The sequence below is a fragment of the Corylus avellana genome, chromosome 7 (genome assembly GCF_965113065.1).
Source record: "Corylus avellana chromosome 7, dhCorAvel1.hap1.2, whole genome shotgun sequence".
In the NCBI taxonomy this organism is placed as follows: domain Eukaryota; kingdom Viridiplantae; phylum Streptophyta; class Magnoliopsida; order Fagales; family Betulaceae; genus Corylus; species Corylus avellana.
In genome coordinates this window covers 20,403,993-20,426,549 of record NC_142496.1, presented here as the reverse complement: position 1 = coordinate 20,426,549, position 22,557 = coordinate 20,403,993, and the positions used below count along the sequence as shown (strand labels likewise).

General features: G+C 35.2%; 3 protein-coding genes across 4 annotated transcripts; 2 read left to right on the top strand and 1 right to left on the bottom strand.

Annotated features, from left to right (window-relative positions):
• Positions 1–441: 441 nt before the first annotated feature.
• LOC132185118 (Protein phosphatase 2C family protein) lies at positions 442–2,985 on the top strand. Its single transcript, XM_088518556.1, has 5 exons — positions 442–600; positions 1,295–1,612; positions 1,715–1,783; positions 2,456–2,683; positions 2,803–2,985. The coding sequence occupies exons 1-5, from the start codon at positions 442–444 to the stop codon at positions 2,983–2,985; spliced, it is 957 nt and encodes a 318-aa protein (XP_088374682.1).
• A 265-nt stretch (positions 2,986–3,250) lies between these two features.
• Positions 3,251–8,085, bottom strand: LOC132183591 (phosphorylated adapter RNA export-like protein). 2 transcript variants are annotated; one of them, XM_059596934.2, is made up of 5 exons: positions 7,956–8,085; positions 7,257–7,528; positions 6,574–6,679; positions 4,839–4,982; positions 3,251–3,709 (listed from the first exon to the last, which is right to left on the bottom strand). In XM_059596934.2, exons 2-5 carry the CDS (start codon positions 7,511–7,513, stop codon positions 3,452–3,454), a joined length of 765 nt encoding a protein of 254 aa, XP_059452917.2. In that variant the 5' UTR covers positions 7,514–7,528; positions 7,956–8,085; the 3' UTR covers positions 3,251–3,451. The 2 variants fall into 2 exon arrangements, with proteins under 2 accessions (XP_059452917.2, XP_059452916.2); XM_059596933.2 differs by having other exon boundaries at positions 3,254–3,709; positions 7,257–7,519.
• A 5,819-nt stretch (positions 8,086–13,904) lies between these two features.
• LOC148584646 (uncharacterized) lies at positions 13,905–16,770 on the top strand. The gene is made up of 6 exons (XM_088518555.1): positions 13,905–14,288; positions 14,405–15,376; positions 15,488–15,550; positions 15,641–15,703; positions 15,813–15,887; positions 16,078–16,770. The coding sequence occupies exons 1-6, from the start codon at positions 13,962–13,964 to the stop codon at positions 16,768–16,770; spliced, it is 2,193 nt and encodes a 730-aa protein (XP_088374681.1). The 5' UTR covers positions 13,905–13,961.
• The last annotated feature ends 5,787 nt before the right edge of the window (positions 16,771–22,557 follow it).

Here is a 22,557-nt window from a genome sequence, read left to right as displayed (position 1 = left end):
ATAAGACTAGGAATATTATACGTTCAATTGATAATTCTATATTCTTCCTAAACTTTGACCAACTGCTTCTTTTCATGAACTTGTTCAAACTCCAGTAGAAAATCCCAAAGTTGCCATGGAATTTTTCTTTTTTCTTAAGCAAATATAAAATTGCCATGGGATTTCTCAAAAGAACATCCATTAGCCATGGATCCAATCACCTTTCCCTGTAAAGCGCATCAAGGTGGTCAACGGTCAACTACTGTCTCCATCTTTTTCACCTCCACCTATGCCCCTTCAACTGAATCTTGGGGTAGCCTCAACAAATTAAAAAATAAATAAATAAATAAATAAATATTTGATCAAAAGATGTCTTTCAGGCCTCTGGGAGCCACATCTACAGTTCTACTCTTTTCCTATAATTATTCGGCCATAACTGGAAAAAAAGAACTTTCATTTGCAATGGGAATCTGCTCATCAGTTTCATCAAGGGAGATTCACCATGAAAAAGTGATGTTCTTAGAAGGAAGTAATTTTTCTAAAGGAAATCTTGGGCTTGGTTCTCTTTGCTCTAAGCAAGGGAGCAAAGGAATAAACCAAGATGCTGCAATTCTTTACCAGGTTTGTCAATGGTTGTCTCTGATCAACTAGATTTAATCTATGCTCATCAGTTTTAGAATTTAGTTGGTCTTCATAATTCCCATGAGAAAAGTTTACTTCTTAATCTAGTTTGTCTTAAATGAAATGGGTTTATCCGACTTAAGTGAAAAGGATTTTTGTTTTCCAAGAAAATTCAGAAGCCTTTCTGATTTTGGCAATGAATTAGGTCTATGTTTGATGTTTGTGTATCATAATGTTTTACCTATTTTGCTAAAGCAAACAATTTTTCACATGGTCTATGAATCTGACATGAAATTAACACGACATTAGTAGGTTATAATTGAATGATTGAAAGGTCTAACCCGCTTAATTAAATGGGTTAAATTATAGTTGACTTATATAGTCTTATACATATGTATCGATTTGACTCAAACCCAACATGAAATAAGCGGATTAGAGTCGAGAAGTTTGACCGATTTAATCAAACGGGTCAGATTAAGGTTGACCTATATAGTCTTATATATATTCATGCTTCAACACAATATGAACCCGACACCCAACACAGCTGAAATCCAATTTGATCACGTTATATAATCTTGGATTTGTTAGTAAAAATCAATGAAAGTTTAATGTCACATAGGAAGTAAACAAATATATATGCAGTAATGTTATTAAGCTCCCCCATTGAAACATGAGTTATTTTTGTTTTCATAAGGGCTATGGACTGGAAGATGGAGCTTTGTGTGGAGTTTTTGATGGGCATGGGAAGAATGGTCATATAGTGAGCAAGCTAGTAAATAGCCGTCTGCCATCGCTCATTCTAAGCCAGAAGAATGGTCTGGCACAGATTAATGCAGCAGCAGCAGATGATCATCAAAACTTCCAAAATCATGAAATTGTACCAAGCAAGAGTTTTCATATATGGAAGGAGGCTTGTATCGGTGCCTTCAAGGTGATGGACAAGGAGATAAAGCTTCAAGAGAGTTTGGACTTCTCTTGCAGTGGAACCGCCGCTGTAGTTGTCATCAGACAGGTAAAAAGATGAACAAGTTATTTCTCTAGCTAGCCTTTCTTCATTTTGTTTCTGAATTTATTTGGAGAAGTTAAATCTTACTTTTCTTTTTCTATAAAACAGGGTGAAGATCTTGTTATAGCTAATCTCGGGGACTCAAGGGCGGTTTTAGGGACAATTACAGATAATAGAGTTGTGGCCGTTTAATTAACCACCGACTTAAAGCCAGGCTTACCTTGTAAGACTTTACCACTACGGTTGTAAAATATTTTCGCTTTTTTTTTTTTTTTTTCTTACATTTTTTTAAACCAAAAAAAAAAAAAAACAGTACTCTCGAAAACACATTAACAATTTTAGAAATTATAGGACTAGGGTACTGTTTTGCCCTTGGGACCAAAGGGTATATATTATTTTGAGAAATGTTGTAAATAATGTTATTTAGTAGACTATACGACTGGATATAACTGAGATGATATGGTAGTAAAAATCAAATTTTGAATTTTATTTTTTTTACAAATACTGATCCAATGACTGATTTTCACTGTCATCAAGTTGCATGACAACCGCATAACAATATATTAAATAACATTATTCTAAATGCTATATACCACACTAATATCTCGCAAATATCTCGTTATGCTAATGTGGCAGAGTACACTAACCCTTAGATCAACTCTTATTAAAAAATAAAAAATAAAAATTCAATAACTACTAGTCTCTTCGCGTCAGCATAGTGAGATATTAAATTACTAATGTGGTTATATAACATTACTTTATTATTTGTATTCACCTCAAACACTTGTCCAATTTCACATAAATTTCCACGTAGTAGTAATTGAAAATGATTGATTGTGAATTTGTGAGATAGCTGAAGCAGAAAGAATAAGGAAATGCAATGGGCGAGTGGGTGCGTTAAAGCAAGAGCCACGCATCCAACGAGTGTGGCTGCCCAATGATGACTCTCCGGGCCTAGCCATGTCACGAGCTTTTGGAGACTTCATTCTCAAAAGCCACGGCGTCATTGCCATCCCAGACATCTACTATCGCCGCCTTAATTCCAACGACCAATTCATCATTCTTGCAACTGATGGGGTAACCACCAATTCATCATTCAACTTTTCCTTATATTTCTAATTGGAATAACATTTTTTTTTTTTTAAAAAAAAATTATTTATTATTTTTTTGGTTCTTTTTTGTGTATTAAAACATAGGTCTGGGACGTGCTCAGTAATGATCAAGTTGCATCCATTGTTTGGGTAGCAGATAGCGAACAGTCAGCGGCAAGAATGGTGGTGGAGGCAGCTACCACCGCATGGAAAAGGCACCCTTCTTCAAAAGTAGATGATTGCAGTGTTGTTTGCCTATTTTTGCAAAAGAAGTGCCCCGAAGCTTGAGCTAGCAGATTTGGCTCGTATCAATGGCCTCGGCACAAATTTTGATCTTTGTTTTCTTTGATAAGTGTACTATTTTAAGATTTGAACGCCACCGCTTTGTGTAACCATTGGTTAAAAACTAGAGGTGAAAATTCATGTTTGCGTATCATATTTAAACGGGTCATACCTCTTAACCCTAACTCATTAATTTCATGTTGAGTTTGTGGATCGTGTTAAAAATTGCCAGCCCAATTTTAAAACATGTTGAGTGGAAAAGTAATACACGTCACAATTGCTTTCAACAAAATTAATATTGCTCAAGAAACAAGAAATAAGTAATCGAGAGAGCTCTTGCCTCCAAGGAACATCTTTCCATCCCCACCCAAATGCATCTAAACATTTTGTTCTATCTATTGCATGGAAACCAACAACCATCCCTGAATGTTTTCCAATGCCAAGCACAAGTAAATTCCCCTTTATCCAAAAATCAAGCAGCTTCTTTCTCAGGATCTTCTCCAAGAAGGCTATCATCATATGAGACAGGTATCCGTAACCTATCATGAACAGAGACTCGTTTAATATCAGTATTTGGCTGCTCCTGTTGATTCTGCACCTGAGATATAGGTTGGGAACCGTCTGAAAAATTGACTGGAGGCCCATTCGTAGAAGCATGGGCAGTTCCAGGTGAGACACCCTCTTTCTTTTGCCCCGTTTCTTGCCTAATATTTGGTTGCTTGAATTGCTTCTGCATAATGATAAAGAAAGATTAGTCGACACTTTACATTCACTTCAAACAATTATTATGAATGGTGTAACTAAAATTTCAGTTCACTAGAAATGTAATGCTGCTGCTAGTGCAAGAAGAAGCTTACTCACCAAATTTTTGGAACCAAAGAAAAAAATTTAAAATAACGGGCTGAGGGTAGAGTTGATATTTGCAATTTTATATACAAAGGCAGTGTTCACTACTTAAGCAAAGGAACAAATGAACACCCACCACATTGCTTTACCAAACAAATATACCAAACTTCTCTTCCTTTTCTCTTATGGTTTTTTTTTTTTGGTCGAGGGTAAAGGCAAGCCAGTGATCCAATAAGTAAACAAACCATTTTAGTAAAACATGAAATGTAGTCTTTCCACTTTAATACTCGACAGCTGACTCCTAGATTCTTTAGTTTTAACAGCCACACCCTCTTCTCAGTATGACCTTGGAAAAGGATATCAATGCAATTGTAGATTTACATGAGGCACGAAAAATATATTTGCACTGTAGATGAACGAAATGTGGACACGTCTTGACACCCCCCACTGAAAAAAAAAAAAAAAAAAAAACCCGAGAAAGAGAGTATGAAGAAGAAACTTAAGCATGATCGAGTGGAATAGGCACTTCAATTTACATTTTCAGATTAAAAATTTGTTATACCAGGAGCTCTGGACTACCACGTAGTTTAAGCTTTAACTTTGCGAGCGTGTTTATATATATATGTATATATGAATATGTAGGTGTGTGCACATCTGCGCGTGTATATGTATTTCCAGGTAGTGTAAGCTTTAAAGAACATTATATCCCTTACCAGGTTATTATTTTTTTATGTAATACTCAGTGGACTTCAGAAATTTACTTGACATCAAGAAACAATCTCTCGTCACTCCAAACATAATAAAAGGGCTTCTCAGGAAGCCTTTCCAAGATCCACCTTTTTTAACCTACACAGCCTATCGATACATGCAAACATGAACATCTAGGAGTTATGCATACATGCAAACATACATATGAGCAACTGAATGTATGCAACTAGAAAAGGGAAAAGAAACACTTAAGCTTAAGCATGGTAGTACAAGTTATATAAAATAAAAGAAGTTTAGTTGCAAACCTCAAACTCCTTCGCCTTTTTCATTATATCTTTGTAGGCTTTTGGGTCTCGGGCTTTGATGACACGCCATAATACACCACCACCTGTTCGTAAGCGTCCGCCATCGGCAGTCATCTGACCTCCACAAGCCTGAACCGCATCCACCTGAAACTTTCATAACCATTTTAGATATCCTAGCTGCAGAATGGTAGCTACTATGGGAAAGTAAAAGAGAAATGAAACAGTATCAAAAGTCAGTAGCCCCTTTTCCCAGATATCAAGTACCTCTCCTCTCCTCTCTAATATCAAAAGTCATCTTGATGCATAGAAATCACATAATTTTTAAGATTTAATGAAAAAAGAGACTTCAAGATATGCCCTCTTTTTACAATGTAAACAAGGCCAAGGATGTTAATACACACAATTTCAGTCAGCTATCCCTGCATAGAGCTTAATCATGATTGCCCAAAAAGCCTAAGCACAACATAATGCATAATGTGCATAATGTAAATCCATAACCCTGTTTCAATTTATATACACTATTAGCCTTAAAAATAATCACTTCTTACAGACCCTAAATCTAGTGATTTGTAACCATTTTTCCTCTAAGTTAATGGGCAGTATGTAGTCAATGAACAGGGGACAGAAAACCCACTTAATCAAATTTATAGTGCAAAGAATAGTAACACAATATGCTATAATTTGGGCGCCACGATCACTTTACATATTAAAATAAAAAATCTACCAAATTAACCATATAGAGGAATTTTAAAACAAACAATATTTGGTTTCACTAGCGAGATTTTTGATTTATGTTTGTTCCGTTCAAATTCTAAAATTGGTCAACAATTGGTATTAAAAAGCAGTAATATTTGTCAAATATTTTTATTTCTTATTTGAGGGATTACTTTGTACATGCATACTGACTGACAAAACTAGAAGGACAAAAAATGATATCAACCTACACAAACAGCAAATCACGAAGTGGTTCAGCCAGAGGACATCATAGCTCAGAGCACATGATTGAAAGGAGCAAAATGGCTTCTGCAAGAGAAATCTGCAAGGGTAGGGAAACAATATTGAGCATCAGAAACTAAGAAAGGCTGCATGGCCTTAAATAGAGTGGATAAGCATTTTCAGCCCTAGGCCAGTCCAAATTCAAGCACAACCAAAATTCTCACCTATCATCCCATGAAGCAAGCAAACCGTATTTGACCACCCCCATAGCAAAGGATTTCTTTTCCCCTTGATATTATAGTTTAAAGGAGAACTGAAAGAAGAGGCAGATGGCTCAAGAAGTAGAGTGAACTCTAGGGTATTCTCATCGTAATTCTAAGTCCAAAGCCCATTCACCCAACGACAGTCTTTTGGTCGAATACAGAGGCCAAAAGCCAGCGCTATTCAAGAAGGCAGAATAGAAAGGATATTCAAACAAATAATTTTATGCGAATAAGGTTGCAAGGAACAAAGACCCAGCAAAGGCATTTAACCAGGCAAATATCAGATGGGAACCCATATTTCAGATTTGCTGAAGATATGAAAGTAGTAGGGAATAATTATATAGCACATATTACAGGGAAACGAAAGAAAGATATTAATTTCAAGATTAAGTTATATAATGCAGTTTCTCTCCATGAGTACTTAAAGTTTAAGACACAGTTTCCTCTACTCACAGAACCCATTATGCTGATATATATTTGATCTATTACGCTTTTCCTGTGAATCCAACACCAGATTGCATGAAAGGGTAAACTACCTCTTTGACAAGATCACTTAATGCAGAAACTCCCAAACAACCTACAGCCGCATATACCATGTACGATTTTCTCTCTCTCAGACGCTTACATGTATCTAAGACAAACCTGCAAAGGACAGAAATTAAGAAATGTTAGAACCAAAGCATGAACTCCTAAATCCTTATATAATTAAATAGACAGAACAATTAGTAATGCTGATAAATTTGTAATACCATTTTTTATGTTTATTGCATAAAAGGAAACCTTAAGTAAGAAAACATATGCGAGGAGGGTGAAAAGGATGATGCTTTCTTCCGGCGATATTAATAAAAGAAAAAGATCAAAGAAGACATATTGCAGATCTATTGGATTATAAATGAAGACTTTAGTAGATAGGGCATGAAAACACCGACCAAGTCAACCAAAGGTAGCCAAGATTATTTGGTCATCATGTTACATGTAGCAAAGGCTAAAGACAACACCACCAAACAAGTGATGCAATTAAATTGAAACAACTCTATGATACTTTTAACGTATATGCGCATTGATATAGAAACTCACTAAAATTTTGAAGTTTTAGATTATCAACATAGAAAGAAATATGTGAATCAGAGAGCCATGTAAAATAAGTAACTAAATGAGGATAGACGCTCCATCAATACAAAGGAAAACCATCTTTCTTCCCACTTTAGCAGAAAATTACCTGTTTATGTCAGTAACTTTAGGCCCCCCGCCACCCTTCTTTTTCTTATTCTTCTTCTTATTTGCCCTTCTTTTGCTGTTTTTACTTTGACATCCTTGACTTGCTAAATTCACATCTCCGCCACTGCTTAGTCCCTTCTCATTTTGGGAATTGGGCTTCTCCAATTCTTCTTCGACATCAAGCATCTCAACATCATCAATGTCCTCCACGTAATCCTCTTCATAGATGGCTTCTAATATGCTGTCTCCTCCCTCCATTCAAAACTGAAATAGCTTCAAAGGAATCAATTATTTGCAGTTACACATATAACTCTTTTTGTTAGGCATTAAAATAAAAGTAGAAATGAAAACTTAATTTAAAAAATAAAACCAGCACGTAATATCATCAAGTAAGCTACAAAAATTCAATCCTTTTGACCTAACCATATGATCTATCAGTTGAAAAAGAAAAGAACTGCAATCTAAATCGCCAACCGTAGATTAAAGACTAAAACTAAATCAGCTTATACATTAACAAGAAAAACAAGAAATAGCCAACGAAAATCTAATATACATACACAAGTTCCTGTTTTATTGGGGCTCGAAGCAATAAACCCTAAAATAATATCTAGAGCAAGAACAATACAATTGTCATCAAGATTTTGGGAAACATTTCTTTATCCAGAGAGAAAAACAAAAACAAAGAAAGATTAACGCTTACCTTTTGAAGCTGGAGAATCCAAACGGATCAAAATAGCGAATGTTTCTCTGAGACTAAGAATTTGAGCGAGAGTGCGCTTTGTGGCTCTGGGTTTTAAAACTGACTGACGGTGGCGAGCAGCAAGGGAATAGTTTTCTCATTTTCTCTGTGCTACCAAGTTCCAACTAAAGAAAACCCTTATCCTGAGTGACCGGCCCATGCAATTTTCATTTCTCTTTGGGTGGGCCAGGCCCAATATTGGTACGGGGGCAAGCCCAAGTTGCAGGAGAAACAGCCTTAAAGCTAAGTTCATGTCAAAAAGTTTTATTTTTATTTTTATTTTTATTTTTATTTTTTAATGCATGTCAAAAAGTTATTGATTGTAATATAAAGTTTTAAAAGTATTATTTTTTAAGATATATATATATATATATATATATGAAAATTATTTCATAAATTTTTTTGGAAAGTTCTTTTATGTTTTTAAAGAAAATTGTTTCATCAATTTATTCTTTCACGTAGAGACTACTTATTTTTCTAATAAAAATAAATAAAAAAAAACTCAACAAAATAAAGTGACTCCTTCAAAAAAACAAAAAAAACAAAATAAAATGGCCACGCTGCCATCTTTGGCGAATAAGATGAGTGGTTGTTATCATATACATAAAAGCCGAGTTTTGGCTTAGAGAGTGCTTAGAATTGCGACACGTGTCCTGAGCCCATGTTTTAAAGAGTGCTTAGAATTGCAACACGTAGTGTTTTAAAGAATGAACAAGTTTTGAGCATTTAGATCCTAGGGGTTTTATTTGTAATGCATTTAATTATTTTAATGAAGAAAACAAAAAGTTTCGAAATTCTCTCTCTCTCTCTCTTTATTTTTTATTTTTGAAACATATCATACTCATTCATTGATAAAAGTTGCGAGCCTAAAGCTCTTACAAACAGAGTAAAAAGCTCTGAAGTAAATCATAGCCGAAGCTAAAGATACAGTCATCAACAACAGACCAAATCAACCGCTCGCTTTGCTGCTCACCGCTCGCTGTCGGGTCTTTTCACGCGTCCCTCCCGCGCCAAGCTTTTTGTGCCACCTTCCGCGGCGGTTTCCGGCCAGCTCGCGATCGGTCTCCTCCGGCTGCCGTGACCCGCTTTGAGTGTTTTTCGCATTTATTTTCCTGTTTTGTTGTTTTATTTTCCTAAACGAACTACTTTTAGGACGCATAGGAAAAAAAAAAACTATGCGTCCTAAAAGTAGTTCGTTTTACGATATATATATTTGATAATACTTCTTTTCCTATACCTCTGAATTTCGTTGGATCTAGGAAAAATATAGAGAAAGAGATATTTATTTCATGTTGCTTTATTTTTCATTTTTTTCCTTATTTTCTGTTCTAATTTATATATTATTTTTCATTCAAATTTCTTATTTTTCTTTTGTAAATTTAATTGACTTTGTTGTTCAATTTTTTTTTTTTTTTTTGTTCCAATATTCCTTCCATGATTTTTTATCTCTTTCTTTTATAAAACTACTTATATGGGAATAAATATTTTAATATATTTTATGGGTCTTATATTTTAACTGATGTCAAAGTTTGATTTTTTTTTCTTTTTCTATGATTTACTATGTATTTTTTTAATATGCTTAAATTAAAATTAATTAAAGGTCTTATGTTTTAACCCATTCCAGGTTTTCTTCTTTTACTTTTTTTTTTTTTTTTGTTCTTCTGTACACTGTCTTTCTATTTTTAAATTACACATATGAGAATGTTTTAATATGTTTTAATTTATATGGATTAAAACTAAAATTATATATGGTTCTTATGATAGTATATTTTTATGTGATTAATATATTCATACAATCTTATGTGTAATTTTGTCATTATATTCAGTAATATATTGTTGTATAACTTTTAATATATATATATTTTTTTAGGGAAAATTACAGTTTACCCCCTCAAAGTTGTCAGCGATTTGCAATTCCGCCTCCAAAGTTTCAATTTTTGCAATCCACCCCCCTAAAGTTTCAATTTTTTGCAATTCAGGCACTCCGTCAGTCAAACCCGCTTTGACTGACGGAACAGTGACCACGTGCGACGCACGTGGTCACTTTATGCGATTTAGTGCCCAAAATACCCCCATCAATTGGTTACACCTTGACCCACGCCCAAACCCATCTGACCCACGCCCCGACCCTGCTGACCCAACCCAACCCAACCCAACCCAAACCAGACTTGCAACAAATAAACAAACGTGAAAAGCTACCCGGCATTCTATCACGCACGAGGTTCGTTCACCTTGCTGACTCACGAGCGAAAGGGACCCGAGAGAGGTAAAACCCACCTCCGACAGCCACACGACAAGCTACCCGACACCCACTCGAGATCAACCCAAAGCTCCATCTTTTGCGCCTTTGTGTACGACGATGTGAGATTTTGCCCATTTTGATTCGAAAATTTTCACCGAACCATGTAGTAGCTTTCTAGGGTTTTTCGTAAATTGGGGTTTTCTTGAGGGGGTTTTAATTTGGTAATCCCTAACTCTGTGATGTTGATTTATTGTTAACAAAGTTTTGTTTTCTATTGTATATTGATTTATTGCGAAGAGAGAGAGTAAACTTGGTTGTTTGTGTTTGAACAAAAGTGGTCCCCAAATTGTATAATGTTGTCGTGTGAACAAAAGTGGTCCCAATGTTTTTTTCTGATTTGCATGTATATCAAAAGTGGTCCTCTTTTCTGATTTGCATGTATATCAAAAGTGGTCCTCTAGTTTGCACTCCCAATTTTCTTCCACTTTGGAGATCTCCCTCCGAAGCAGTGAGATGCTAGCTAACTGTTTGTCTAAATTGAGTTTTATCATTAAATTGCTTAAGTATTTGCTTCTATATTTTCTGATTTTTATTTCCGGTTTGTTTGTTGTTGTAGTTCATTTTCTTATCTTGTAAAAAACAAAACAAATCTATTAGTACTTTTTTAGATTTTATAAAAGTTATTTCACAAGCTTTTAGTTCTCACCTCGTACGGTTTTACATCCTTTAAATTGATTATATAGAAGTTGCATCATTGATTGTAACATTCAACAATCATACAATAATTAATTCACCAATTAAAAAGAAATAACCCAATTTATAAGCATTCTTAATTATCAGCATCACTCAGTTCACACTAGCTGCCCAATTTAATACCCCTATATATATATATCATGTTAGAGACAAAGAAGTTGGGTCCACGCCAAACAGTAATTTTCTCATTTCAAGATCAGCCTGATTATTTATTAATTGATTAATGGTCATTGAAATATTCTTTTGGATAAAACTTACCCAGGATTGATAAAACTTAATCACCAATTATCCACCATTTCAAGAAGCATAAAATCGACTAAAAAGATTAAAAAACTAATTTTATTATCTTAATTCACTAAATTATCTCTTTATTTTATGAAAAATACTACTATTTGCATTCATTTATCAAGAAAAGACAAAAAAAGAAGAAGAGAGAGATTCGAACTAGTGACTTTCGTTTCATAAGACGTGGTCTCCAGTCGATTGAGTTAGCCATTGAGAACATCATATAACGTGTTTTAAGTGGTTTCTCATATCACGTTTAAAACACGTTACATCAACCAGTATGAAATATGTTATATGTGCACGGGAAGAATATATCATTAATTTTATTTCATCTTCTTACTATACAACCCTTTTTCTCCTTTTGAAGATTGAAAGTAAAATCTATTAGTAATTATATGATTATGACTTTCTTGCTCCAAATTTACGTTAATTTTTTTTTTCCACGAAGCATAAATGTCAGCAATTACGCTAAGACTTAATTACAAGAAAAGAAAAGGAGAATCACAATATATTATAGAAATGTTCTTCCAGAAACATGTATATATATTTTCTTCCAATACGATGTTAGTGTTAGGTAAGATGGCATATGTTTTTCTTCAAGCAGAGGAGATGAGATGATAAGCTGAATTAATTAACACCCTAAAATGATGATAATGCCAAATTTGAAAGTCGTTGGGTAGAGCTGCAGTTACTTGGGTTTTCATTCAAGTTTTCATTATGTATTACATAAAAAATAAAAAGGTATGACATATGAACCTTTAATAACCATCATGTTTGTGGGAGTTTCATGTAATTGGATTGATTGATTGTTCTATAATAGCTAGGGTAGTTTTATGTAAGGATAAGTTTGAACAATATTTAGTATTTCATTAATAAATAGTGATAAATAATAAGGTAAAATCTATACCATTTAGGTCTTTTGAGCTAGAGGTTTCAATAAGTGCGATTTAGGGGTTTTGGTTAAAATTATTTACTCTAACAGTCTTTCCTCCTTTTTTTTTTCTCCTTTTCTTTCTAATGTAATTAACTAGCTTCACTATTCTATTATGCATATCTATATTTTTACAGATTTGGCTTTAATTTGTAATCAGCTACATAATCAAATTAGATTCCATGCAATGTTGAAAATCATTTACTCTAACAGTCAATGTAGTATTATAACTCATATTATTGATGTGACACTCCAACTTACGTTATGTGCACACAAGACACCACGCTACACATTCCTCTCAAATATTAAGAAACCTAAACCCTAAATCCTAACCCTAACAAATATTTGAATTATCACCTGGTTGTCTTGCTTCCAAAATATTTGCATGTATTTTTAGGGTTTGTGCTTAGATTTGCATAACTTCATTCTTAAGCAATAATTATATTGGTAAACTTATTTAAAGCTGCTTCTCATACATTTTATTCATTATTTTTGTAGGATGTCTTTGAATCTAGTGTTCGAGGTTAGGTATGGCGGTAGATTCGACAGAAGTTGTGGTTGCAATTACGTGGGGGGAGAAGTTGCTATTCATGGTGAAGGGTATGATCCTGACAACTTGTCTTTTTTTGAGCTTGAAGATATTTGTAAAGACTACGGGTACAAGCCAGGGGATCTAATATACTTCAGAGAACCTGATAAGACGTTAATGGGGGGTTTGCATTTAATCAGCTCTGATGCCGACGTATTGTTCATGGTTGGTTGCCATAAAGGGCAATATATTGTGCATTTGTATGTCGTGTGTTTTGGGGAGGGTCAGGGTGATGTTCAGGATTACGAAGGAGAAGATGACGATGAAGGGGAGGGAAGGGTTGATTACAATGACCCTTGGTGGAAAGGCAAACTCAGTGATAACGAGGATTTATTTGATGTAGATGTTGACGAAGGCGATACTGGAACTGGAGCAACCGGAGCAGGAACTAGTGAAGCTGGAACCATTGGTGATGGTGATGGTGGTTATGACAATGAGGGTGAGGAGGAAGAAACAGGTGATGAAGAAGATGGGAACCATGGTGAGGCCCGCAGAACTGATGCTTCTATTAGGTCCGAAAGTGGGCGTAAGAAAAATAAAAAATTTGAAGAAGTAGATGATGATGACACAAACTCAGAATTGGCTAGAAGTGACATATTGGAGTCACCACCCCGTAGTGATGAAGAAGCTGAAGGGACATCTACAAAAACGCCCGAATTTCAGCGAATGGACCTAGTTAACCCAGAGTTGCATCTCTACATGACTTTCCCAGACATACAAACATTTAGAGAAGCAGTTAAGGAGTACAATCTTTTGAGGGGCAAGGAAATTAGGTTCAAAAAGAATGAAAGAAGAAAGTCTATTGTTGTGTGTAGGGATGACAAGTGTCGGTACCGAGTATATGCAAGGCAGGTTTCTGATGAACAAACATTTCAGATAAGATCTATGCAGCCTAAACATGTGTGTGGTAGGCAATACAAGAACTCCATTGTGAACTCAACTTGGATATCGAACAAGTTGATTGAGAAGTTCCGAATTCACCCGAATATGCCCTTGAATGTCATACAACATGAAGTGAAGGAAAAGTGGAAAGTGGATGTGAGTCCAAGTATGATGTACAGGGCTAGGGCCAAGGCATGTAAAAAAATATTCGGGAAGCTTGAAGACCAATATGGTCACCTGTGGGATTATTGCGAGACATTGAGACAAACGAATAGGGGAAGTTGTATGATGATGAAGGTTGACAGGCCAAACCCAAATGTGCTTCCAAAGTTTGAAAGATTGTATTTTTCTCTTGCTGCAATGAAGAAGGGGTTTCTTGATGGTTGTAGGCCTGTCATAGGGGTGGATGGATGCTTCCTGAAAGGGCCTTTCAAGGGACAATTGTTAGCTGCAGTTGGAAGGGATGAGAATAATAATATGTACCCAATCGCATTTGCTGTTGTCGAAGCTGAGACCAAGGACTCTTGGACATGGTTTTTGGAAACCCTAGTGTCCGATCTTGGAGTGCATGAAAGGGGCTGCAGACCTACATTTATTTCGGATAGACAAAAGGTAAGTTATGTTACATTTAATTTTTGCTCATAATTTTCAAATCACACTTAAACAAATTTGTTAATTAATTGTATTATTTTGGTCATTTTTTCATGCATTATTAATTTGTTGTGCAGGGTCTGATGCCAGTTTTAGAGTCTGTGCTTCCAACAGCGGATCATCGAATTTGTGTTAGGCATCTGTATGCCAACTTCAGAGACTTGGAGGGCCATAAAGGATTGGCATTGAAAGAGCAGTTATGGGCTGCAGCAACCGCATACACTGAACATGAGTTTACAACTCATATGGAAGAATTGAAGAAACTTAGTAAGGATGCATACGATTACTTGAACAAGCTTGACCCCAGTGGGTGGTCTCGAGCTTGGTTTAATGAAGCTCCAAGGTGTGAGTTGCTGGTAAACAATATTTGCGAGTGTTTCAACTCATACATCCTCAAGGCTCGTGACAAGCCTATTTTGACAATGTTGGAAATGATAAGAAAAAAGCTGTTGACGAGATATCAGGCTAAGAGGGAAGGGATTGCGAAGTTGATAGGGAGGTTGTGCCCTAGGATTGTGCAAAAATTGGAGGCAATTGGTTTGGATGCAATGAACTGCATTGCAACCTATGCTGGTGATGGAATGTTTGAGGTTTCTGCTCCCAGCAACAAACAGTATGTGGTAGACCTACGTAGAAGACGATGTGGTTGCAGGCAATGGAAAATCACTGGAATCCCCTGCCCCCATGCATTTGCTGCTGTACTCTATGATTGTGGGAATCCGGAGGACTATGTTGATGAATGCTACACAATCGAGACGTACAAGAAGGCATATGCACCAATAATTTACCCAATGCCTAGTCAGGAACAATGGATAAAGACCAGACATGATCATTTGGAACCACCTACAATTAGAGTAGCCCCCGGGAGACCAAAGAGGTTAAGAAAGAGGGCTCCTAATGAGAGTAGGGACCCCAAAAATCCTAACCGAATTAGGAAATTTGGAGCAAGGATGAGATGTGCGAAGTGTACTGGTTTGGGTCACAATAAGAGGAGCTGTCCACTTAATCAATCTTCAGGAAGTCAGCTTAATACCCCCCCTACAGCAAGTGTAAGTGTTATTCAACCCTATTAAATCGTCCTTAATAGATAACCTGGTTTTAACTGGCTTGTTTTAGACTTTGTATGACATGCTAATATTTGTTTCCAATTTTTTATGCAGTCACAAAGTGTTGGGTCCAATACTCGATCAACTGGTAAAAGCAAGACACGTGTTGTGGGCAAGGTAGACATTTTTAGGCGCTTGTACTGCCATTTTTTTACGGTTTGTAGGCAAATGTAGTCACTTGACAATTGTTACATTTGATGTTATCAGAAAGCTAAGGTGGTGAAAAGTAGTGGCAGTGGTGGTCCCAGCCAGTCATCAAATGCAGTAAAGGTACTTAGAAATTATGTTGTTTTAGTAGTCGGTTTTCTCATACCCAACGCATAATGGGTATATTTTTATTAGTTCATAATTTGTTCTTACTTTCTATGGTATTGTTTAGAATAAAGAGGCCTTGAAGAAGAACAATACAGCATCTGGGTCAACCGCTGGTCCACAAGCATCAACCATACTCAAGGTACTTAACTATATGATAGCCGTCTTTACTTTGTACATTTATTCACATAAACCCTAATATGACATATAACATCTTTGCTACCATCTAGTACTTATTTATTTTGTATTATATATATATATATATATATATATATATATATATATATATATATATATATATATATATATATTCATTTGTTGTGATTTTGCAGAAGGGTAAGGGGAAAGGTCAGCCTACATATGCTCCACGTGAATTTGTAATCCCCAGACTTGTTGATGAAAGAGAGCACACACCTCCCCCTGGATTTGGAGCTGAAAGAGGCGCAACACCTCCACCTGTTGAAGGCCAAAATGACGATCTCGCCCCCTTTGAACCTGGGGTAGGAATTACCTTACCTGCATCATGGGGCAGGGTGGAAGGTACAGAAGATGCCCTTGAAATTCCTGTAATGGTCACAGGAGGTCCTGCATCAAGGACTCGTACATCTGATAGGATTAGAGGTATTTTTCGTAGTACACCGACCCGGGCTCCTGTACATATTGACCTCACTGAAGCGGTCCCCGCTGAAACTCAACCTTCACGTACAGGGCCTAGAACTAGAGGTGGTGGAACTGGACGGAAAACTATGGGTGGTGGACCTAGACGGGCTAAAATGGGGAGGGGATTTGCAATTCGAGGTGGTGGAGGTAGAGGTGGTGTAGGCATTGATGTTGCAGGCAGAGGTGGGGCAGGCAGAGGTGGAGTAGGCATAAGTGTTGCAGGCAGAAGTGGTGCAGGCAGAGGTGGTGTAGCTGCACCTACTACTGCTGCACCTCCACATGCTGATGGTACTGTAGCAAAGTCTGATAATATCGCAAAGTTGAAAGGAAAACGCATTGCAACAATAGTAGAAAAAGGGTATTGAAATTATGGAAGGCAAGAGGAAACGGCTCAATCCACAATGGAAGCCGTAAAGTCATGGACAACTAGCCTTATGTGTTTTTTGTGGTTTTGATATGTTTTATTTTTTGGTAATGTGTATGGATAACAATATATGTGATTTTCATTTGTAATGTGTATGGATAACAATATATGCGGTTGGTTGTTGGATATATGTATGGATAACAGCATATGTGGTAGGAAGTTGGTAATGTGTTGCAGGTAAGTTTCGACTCGGTTGGAAGTAGGTTGGAAATGTGGACATTTTTTGTATGGAAATTGTGAATGTGTTAGTTGGTTACTTGCACCACTTGACACATACTCTGGGGGGTATGTGTTCAATTTATAGTTCTTCATCTTGACACGTCTAGATTATTATTTTCACTTCAATAGCCAGATCTTCTTATTTCGATTCTACTGTTATTACAGCAAATGATACGTTCATTTTGTTTTAGGTATTTGGACCAAGTACTTCGGCTGATTTTGTTCACAAATTATTGAAGGTAAGATCAATCCTTGCACTTTCTTTCAGACAAGTCATTAGTAAAGTGGCATTTTTACTCGCTGTGGAACTTGAATTAATCTATTGTGTAATTGGTTCAATCTCATTGAGTGGAGTTGTTTTTCTTTATGCTTATTTAATATATGGCATATCAGGTTCTATTTGGTTCTATTTCTGACTTAGATTGTATTTCTATTTTCTACCAAGTCTATTTTTCGAAGGGTTAATGCAATATGCATTGGAGATAGTAAACACATGAATTTATCTTAATTTAAAATTTGATTATAGGCTTCCATTTTTCTGTGGAAGCCGTTAACTGTTCAAAACTTTAGATTGTGTAAAACACAAAATTTAAATAATACTTTTGATGTTAATTGTTAAATAATACTTTGTGGTTTTAAAGATCAATGTATGGGCTTTGATTGTGTAAAACACAAAATTTTTTTGTTTGACCAATTTTGAAATCTTCTTAAAAAAATTTTGGCCATGTATTTTCCTCAAAAGGATGATTTCTTTTGATTGATTTATGGGCAGACGTCTATTATAAGATAATTTCAGTTTTGCTGACCATATGTTACTTCCAGTTTTTGTTTTTTTGTTAGACTTAACCTATATGCTAGTATTGGCTGAAGCAATATTGGAATGGGGTTAACCTACATACTAGTAGTTGGTCTTGACTCTTGAGGGGGGGGGTTAAAAAACTACTTCTAGTGTGAATTGAATTGTTTACTCTAGAAGAAAGAAAAAAAATTATTTTGCCTATTCTGTTCAAAAAATTTTCTGTGCGGTTTCATCAGTGAACTATCCATCCTATACACACAGTTTTCCACTGTTTTCGTGGACCACATTTCAAGTGGGTTGTTTGTCATGTTCTTTCCAGCAAAAAAGAGTATTTGGCTAACCATGTTATTTTATTTCACTATTGCTATAAAGAAATACTGTCTAAATTATCCGTGAAAGTAGGAGCCGCATGATTTATAGGAAGGGTTTGAGAAAAGGTTTCCAGGTACTGCTTACCATGCATTGTTTCTTGTTCATAATCAATTTTTATTAAGCTTCAACTCTTTATGTTATTTATGTCAATTGGTTACTTAGAAGGCTTACATTTGTTGGACAGGAGGGGTTACCGGTCAATGTAGTATGCCGCCGTCTTGTAAAAGAAGCTGTTTGTGAGCGGCACTGTGCACTGCAATTGTCATTGTTTTCAGGCACAAGTAACTCCAAAGGCACCAACTTTGCTCTAGTAGAAATATGTTGGTGCTGGCTGTTGATTGCATTAATGTTTTGTCTAAAAGAAAAAAATTAATTATTGAATTTTTGTTACAATAATTGTTACAATGAAAAACAATGTCACAGCTTTTTTTTTATTATTATTAATTTTTAAATTAATTAGAGAGAGAGAGAGAGACACAGGGGAGGGTGGGTGCCGCAATTGCTGAAATGGGATTACAATGTTGGCATTGGCTTTCTCTTTCAGATTATAAAAAAAATGGTTTGATTGCAGAAAGGAATGAAAGGGATCGGAATCCTAATCGAAAAAGAAATGTTAAGAGATCATGCGGAAGTTTGACCACTCGGAGCCCCACGACAAAAAAATAAATAAAAAAAATAAAAAAAAAAGTATAGGCCCCTGAGAATGCACGCCCTCGTCATCAAAGAATTTAGATTAATTCATATATAATCTCAGGAAGATAAAAAGGGCCGTTGAGATAAATTACAAGTAAAAGGAAAACATATTTTTTAAGATATATGCATCCAAAGGTTGTTTGTTTTGTATTGCAATTTTAAAAGCCTGGTTGTGGATTGGTTTCAACATGCGATTGATAAAGTTGCGAGGATGGTTCCCCAAGCAATTCACCCCTTCAGGGGACCCTCTGCTTTTTCTTTTTAATGTTCTCATTCTTTTTCAAGCATCATACCATATATATATATATATATATATATATATATATATATATAACATTATAAAATTTATATGATGTCGTATTTGGGCATTGGATCATGTGTGGTAGGTTGATAGCCATAACCACAAAAATGGGTACGATAAATGGGAATCGTTGGATATAATTCTTGATTTTCAAGTCAATGTATCCCTCCCTTTCAAGACATGAAAAGACAAAGAAACAAAGCAACAAGCATATGTGGTAGTGAGAAGGCATGCATTACCAGTTTCTTGCCGTCAATGGAAGAGGGGAGTATGATCTTGAAGAAGTGCAAGTGTCTCCTACCCGCCATACAACTTGGCGGCCGGTGGCCATTCCTCCGGTTGGGCACCACTCTAGTCCGGCGAGTCCTTGACTTCTTCGGTGCCATAGTTAAAAAAGTATTGTCATCCAACGGTAGAAATGCCTCGAAGCTACTCTGCTCCCCTCAGAAATCAGCTCCGATTCTCAGTGGAGTGGCTGATATGGCACGCCACGAAAGAGAAAAATCACTCTGTCATATCATTGTACTTGACTTGAAAAGCTGAGTGAAGTGAAAGACAGGTTTCAGCAGAACAAAAGCTCCTTCGGCTGACATCTTGGACTCGTGCGGATCACCCGGCTTACGTTCCTAGTTTACAAAAATGTAGCCCAAGACGAAAAAGTCCTGTTAACTCAAACTTGTCGGGTTTTTATTTTTTATTTTTAAAAATAAATTTTAAATCGAAGTTGTTTTTTAAGAGAATTCTTGATGTGTTTAAATTTGATTTTTCTTTAAAAATACTCCTTTAACAAATTCCAAATATCAAGTACCGAAAATAATTTTTTTTTTAATTTTTTAATCTTATATATTTATTTTTATTCTTTTTTAAAAAAATAACATTTAACTAAAGTAGATAAATGTATAAGGAATTTGATATTTGATTCATTTTAAAAATTACTGTTCAAATTCTTTGAAAAGATTAATAGGAATGCTCTTAATTTTTAATTTAATCTTTTGATACATACACCTTATAGAATAATAATAATAGCTCCTTTGGCATTGACCACTTACTATTTCTCAATTTTTTTTTTTAATTCTTAATATTTTTACTTTTTACATCACATTAATTTTTTTTTAATATTGTTTGAATCAAAAATTACTAAAAAAAAAAAAAAAAAAAAAAAAAATCACTTTTTAATTGAAATGATAAATGTTATTTTTAAAAGGTAAAAAATAAAACTCAAAATACCCAAGTGACATGCCATACACGCAATTCGTGTATACGTAAAACAGGAAATTACATTCATAGCAACTAATAAATTCATTAAAAAGTACATTACATTTCAAATAAGCTTCTACAATTGCACGGCTCTAAAACGTACGGCATTGTGCTCCCACAATTACTTATGTTACAAAATACCACATTGTGCTCCCAAAATAACACAAACATAAAAAAACACAATGTCATCTCAAAATTACATAGACCTCAATTCAACTTCAAACGGCCAAGCTTGCATTCATACGCACCACTTGAAGTGTATCCAAACAACAAAACGAAAATGACACTTAAACAAATTACCCAGGAACACGCAAGAATTGTTTGGTAATTCTTCTTAACTGCATGGAGTTTGATCTCCCCAATCTCTACTTCCTTATGATACCGGACAATTTCTTTATCCATTTCTACCTTCAAACACAGATTTTCTCTCTCCATTTCTACCTTCACCTTACTGACTTCAAGTTGAACCATGTCTTCACACCGCTTTGCTTCTGACAACAATTTTTGGTGCTTTCGCCAGAACCAAGTTCCAACCCTTTTACATTTCGCACACAGCTCAGGATCAACCCATTCAAAGTAACCACAATCTCGGTTGATCTATAAAATAGTAAACACATATTAATCACCAATCTAAACACATACAATATTACACATACCCATTTTTTTTTATAGTTATATTTAAAATAGGTAAATGGTTAAAGTTTTTTTCACAATCTTTTTTTTTTTTTTTGCTACACTATTGAATATGATAGTGTAGTTGAAAAACCATTACACATAAAATTCGATACCTAAACCCTAAACCATTACACAAGCATCACGCCTAACCCTAGATGCTCTTATATATTGACACTAGAAGCCATGCGCGAGAAGTATGGCATGTTCAAACCCTAAACCCTAAACAAATGATAACAAATAACTAAACCCTAAAATAACCCAACAAAGAACCCACAACCATCACTACTCAACTTAAACACACATAACCAACAACGAAAATTAAAACCCTAAACAAGAAATTCAAACAAGAAATTATCAATACTTACCCTAAACCCTAAAGAACACCCTACAAAAATTACAACCATAAACAAGAAATGGATAAAGAGTTTGAAGAACTTGCACAAATCTTGGTTTTCAACCATTACACAAGCATCACACCTAAACAAATCATAACAAATAACTAAACCCTAAAATAACCCAACAAAGAACCCACAACCATCACTACTCAACTTAAACATACAAAACCAACAACGAAAATTAAAACCATAAACAAGAAATTCAAATAAGAAATTATCAATACTTACCCTAAACCCTAAAGAACACCCTACAAAAATTACAACCATAAACAAGAAATGGATAAAGAGTTTGAAGAACTTGCACAAATCTTGGTTTTCAACCATTACACAAGCATCACACCTAAACAAATGATAACAAATAACTAAACCCTAAAATAACCCAACAAAGAACCCACAACCATCACTACTCAACTTAAACACACATAACCAACAACGAAAATTAAAACCCTAAACAAGAAATTCAAACAAGAAATTATCAATACTTACCCTAAACCCTAAAGAACACCCTACAAAAATTACAACCATAAACAAGAAATGGATAAAGAGTTTGAAGAACTTGCACAAATCTTGGTTTTCAACCATTACACAAGCATCACACCTAAACAAATCATAACAAATAACTAAACCCTAAAATAACCCAACAAAGAACCCACAACCATCACTACTCAACTTAAACACACATAACCAACAACGAAAATTAAAACCCTAAACAAGAAATTCAAACAAGAAATTATCAATACTTACCCTAAACCCTAAAGAACACCCTACAAAAATTACAACCATAAACAAGAAATGGATAAAGAGTTTGAAGAACTTGCACAAATCTTGGTTTTCAACCATTACACAAGCATCACACCTAAACAAATCATAACAAATAACTAAACCCTAAAATAACCCAACAAAGAACCCACAACCATCACTACTCAACTTAAACACACATAACCAACAACGAAAATTAAAACCCTAAACAAGAAATTCAAACAAGAAATTATCAATACTTACCCTAAACCCTAAAGA

Bases quoted from the DNA above. Each gene is read 5' to 3' on its own strand.
- LOC132185118 (XM_088518556.1), top strand. From the start codon at position 442: ATGGGAATCTGCTCATCAGTTTCATCAAGGGAGATTCACCATGAAAAA. The intron at 601-1,294 runs GTTTGTCAATGG...TGTTTTCATAAG, and splicing joins ATGCTGCAATTCTTTACCAG to GGCTATGGACTGGAAGATGG. The intron at 2,684-2,802 runs GTAACCACCAAT...ATTAAAACATAG, and splicing joins TCATTCTTGCAACTGATGGG to GTCTGGGACGTGCTCAGTAA.
- LOC132183591 (XM_059596934.2), bottom strand. From the start codon at position 7,513: ATGGAGGGAGGAGACAGCATATTAGAAGCCATCTATGAAGAGGATTAC. The intron at 6,680-7,256 runs GTAATTTTCTGC...TGTCCTTTGCAG, and splicing joins AAAGTTACTGACATAAACAG to GTTTGTCTTAGATACATGTA. The intron at 4,983-6,573 runs GTAGTTTACCCT...TGAAAGTTTCAG, and splicing joins TAAGTGATCTTGTCAAAGAG to GTGGATGCGGTTCAGGCTTG.
- LOC148584646 (XM_088518555.1), top strand. From the start codon at position 13,962: ATGATGATGAAGGTTGACAGGCCAAACCCAAATGTGCTTCCAAAGTTT. The intron at 15,551-15,640 runs GTAGACATTTTT...TGATGTTATCAG, and splicing joins AGACACGTGTTGTGGGCAAG to AAAGCTAAGGTGGTGAAAAG. The intron at 15,704-15,812 runs GTACTTAGAAAT...GGTATTGTTTAG, and splicing joins AGTCATCAAATGCAGTAAAG to AATAAAGAGGCCTTGAAGAA.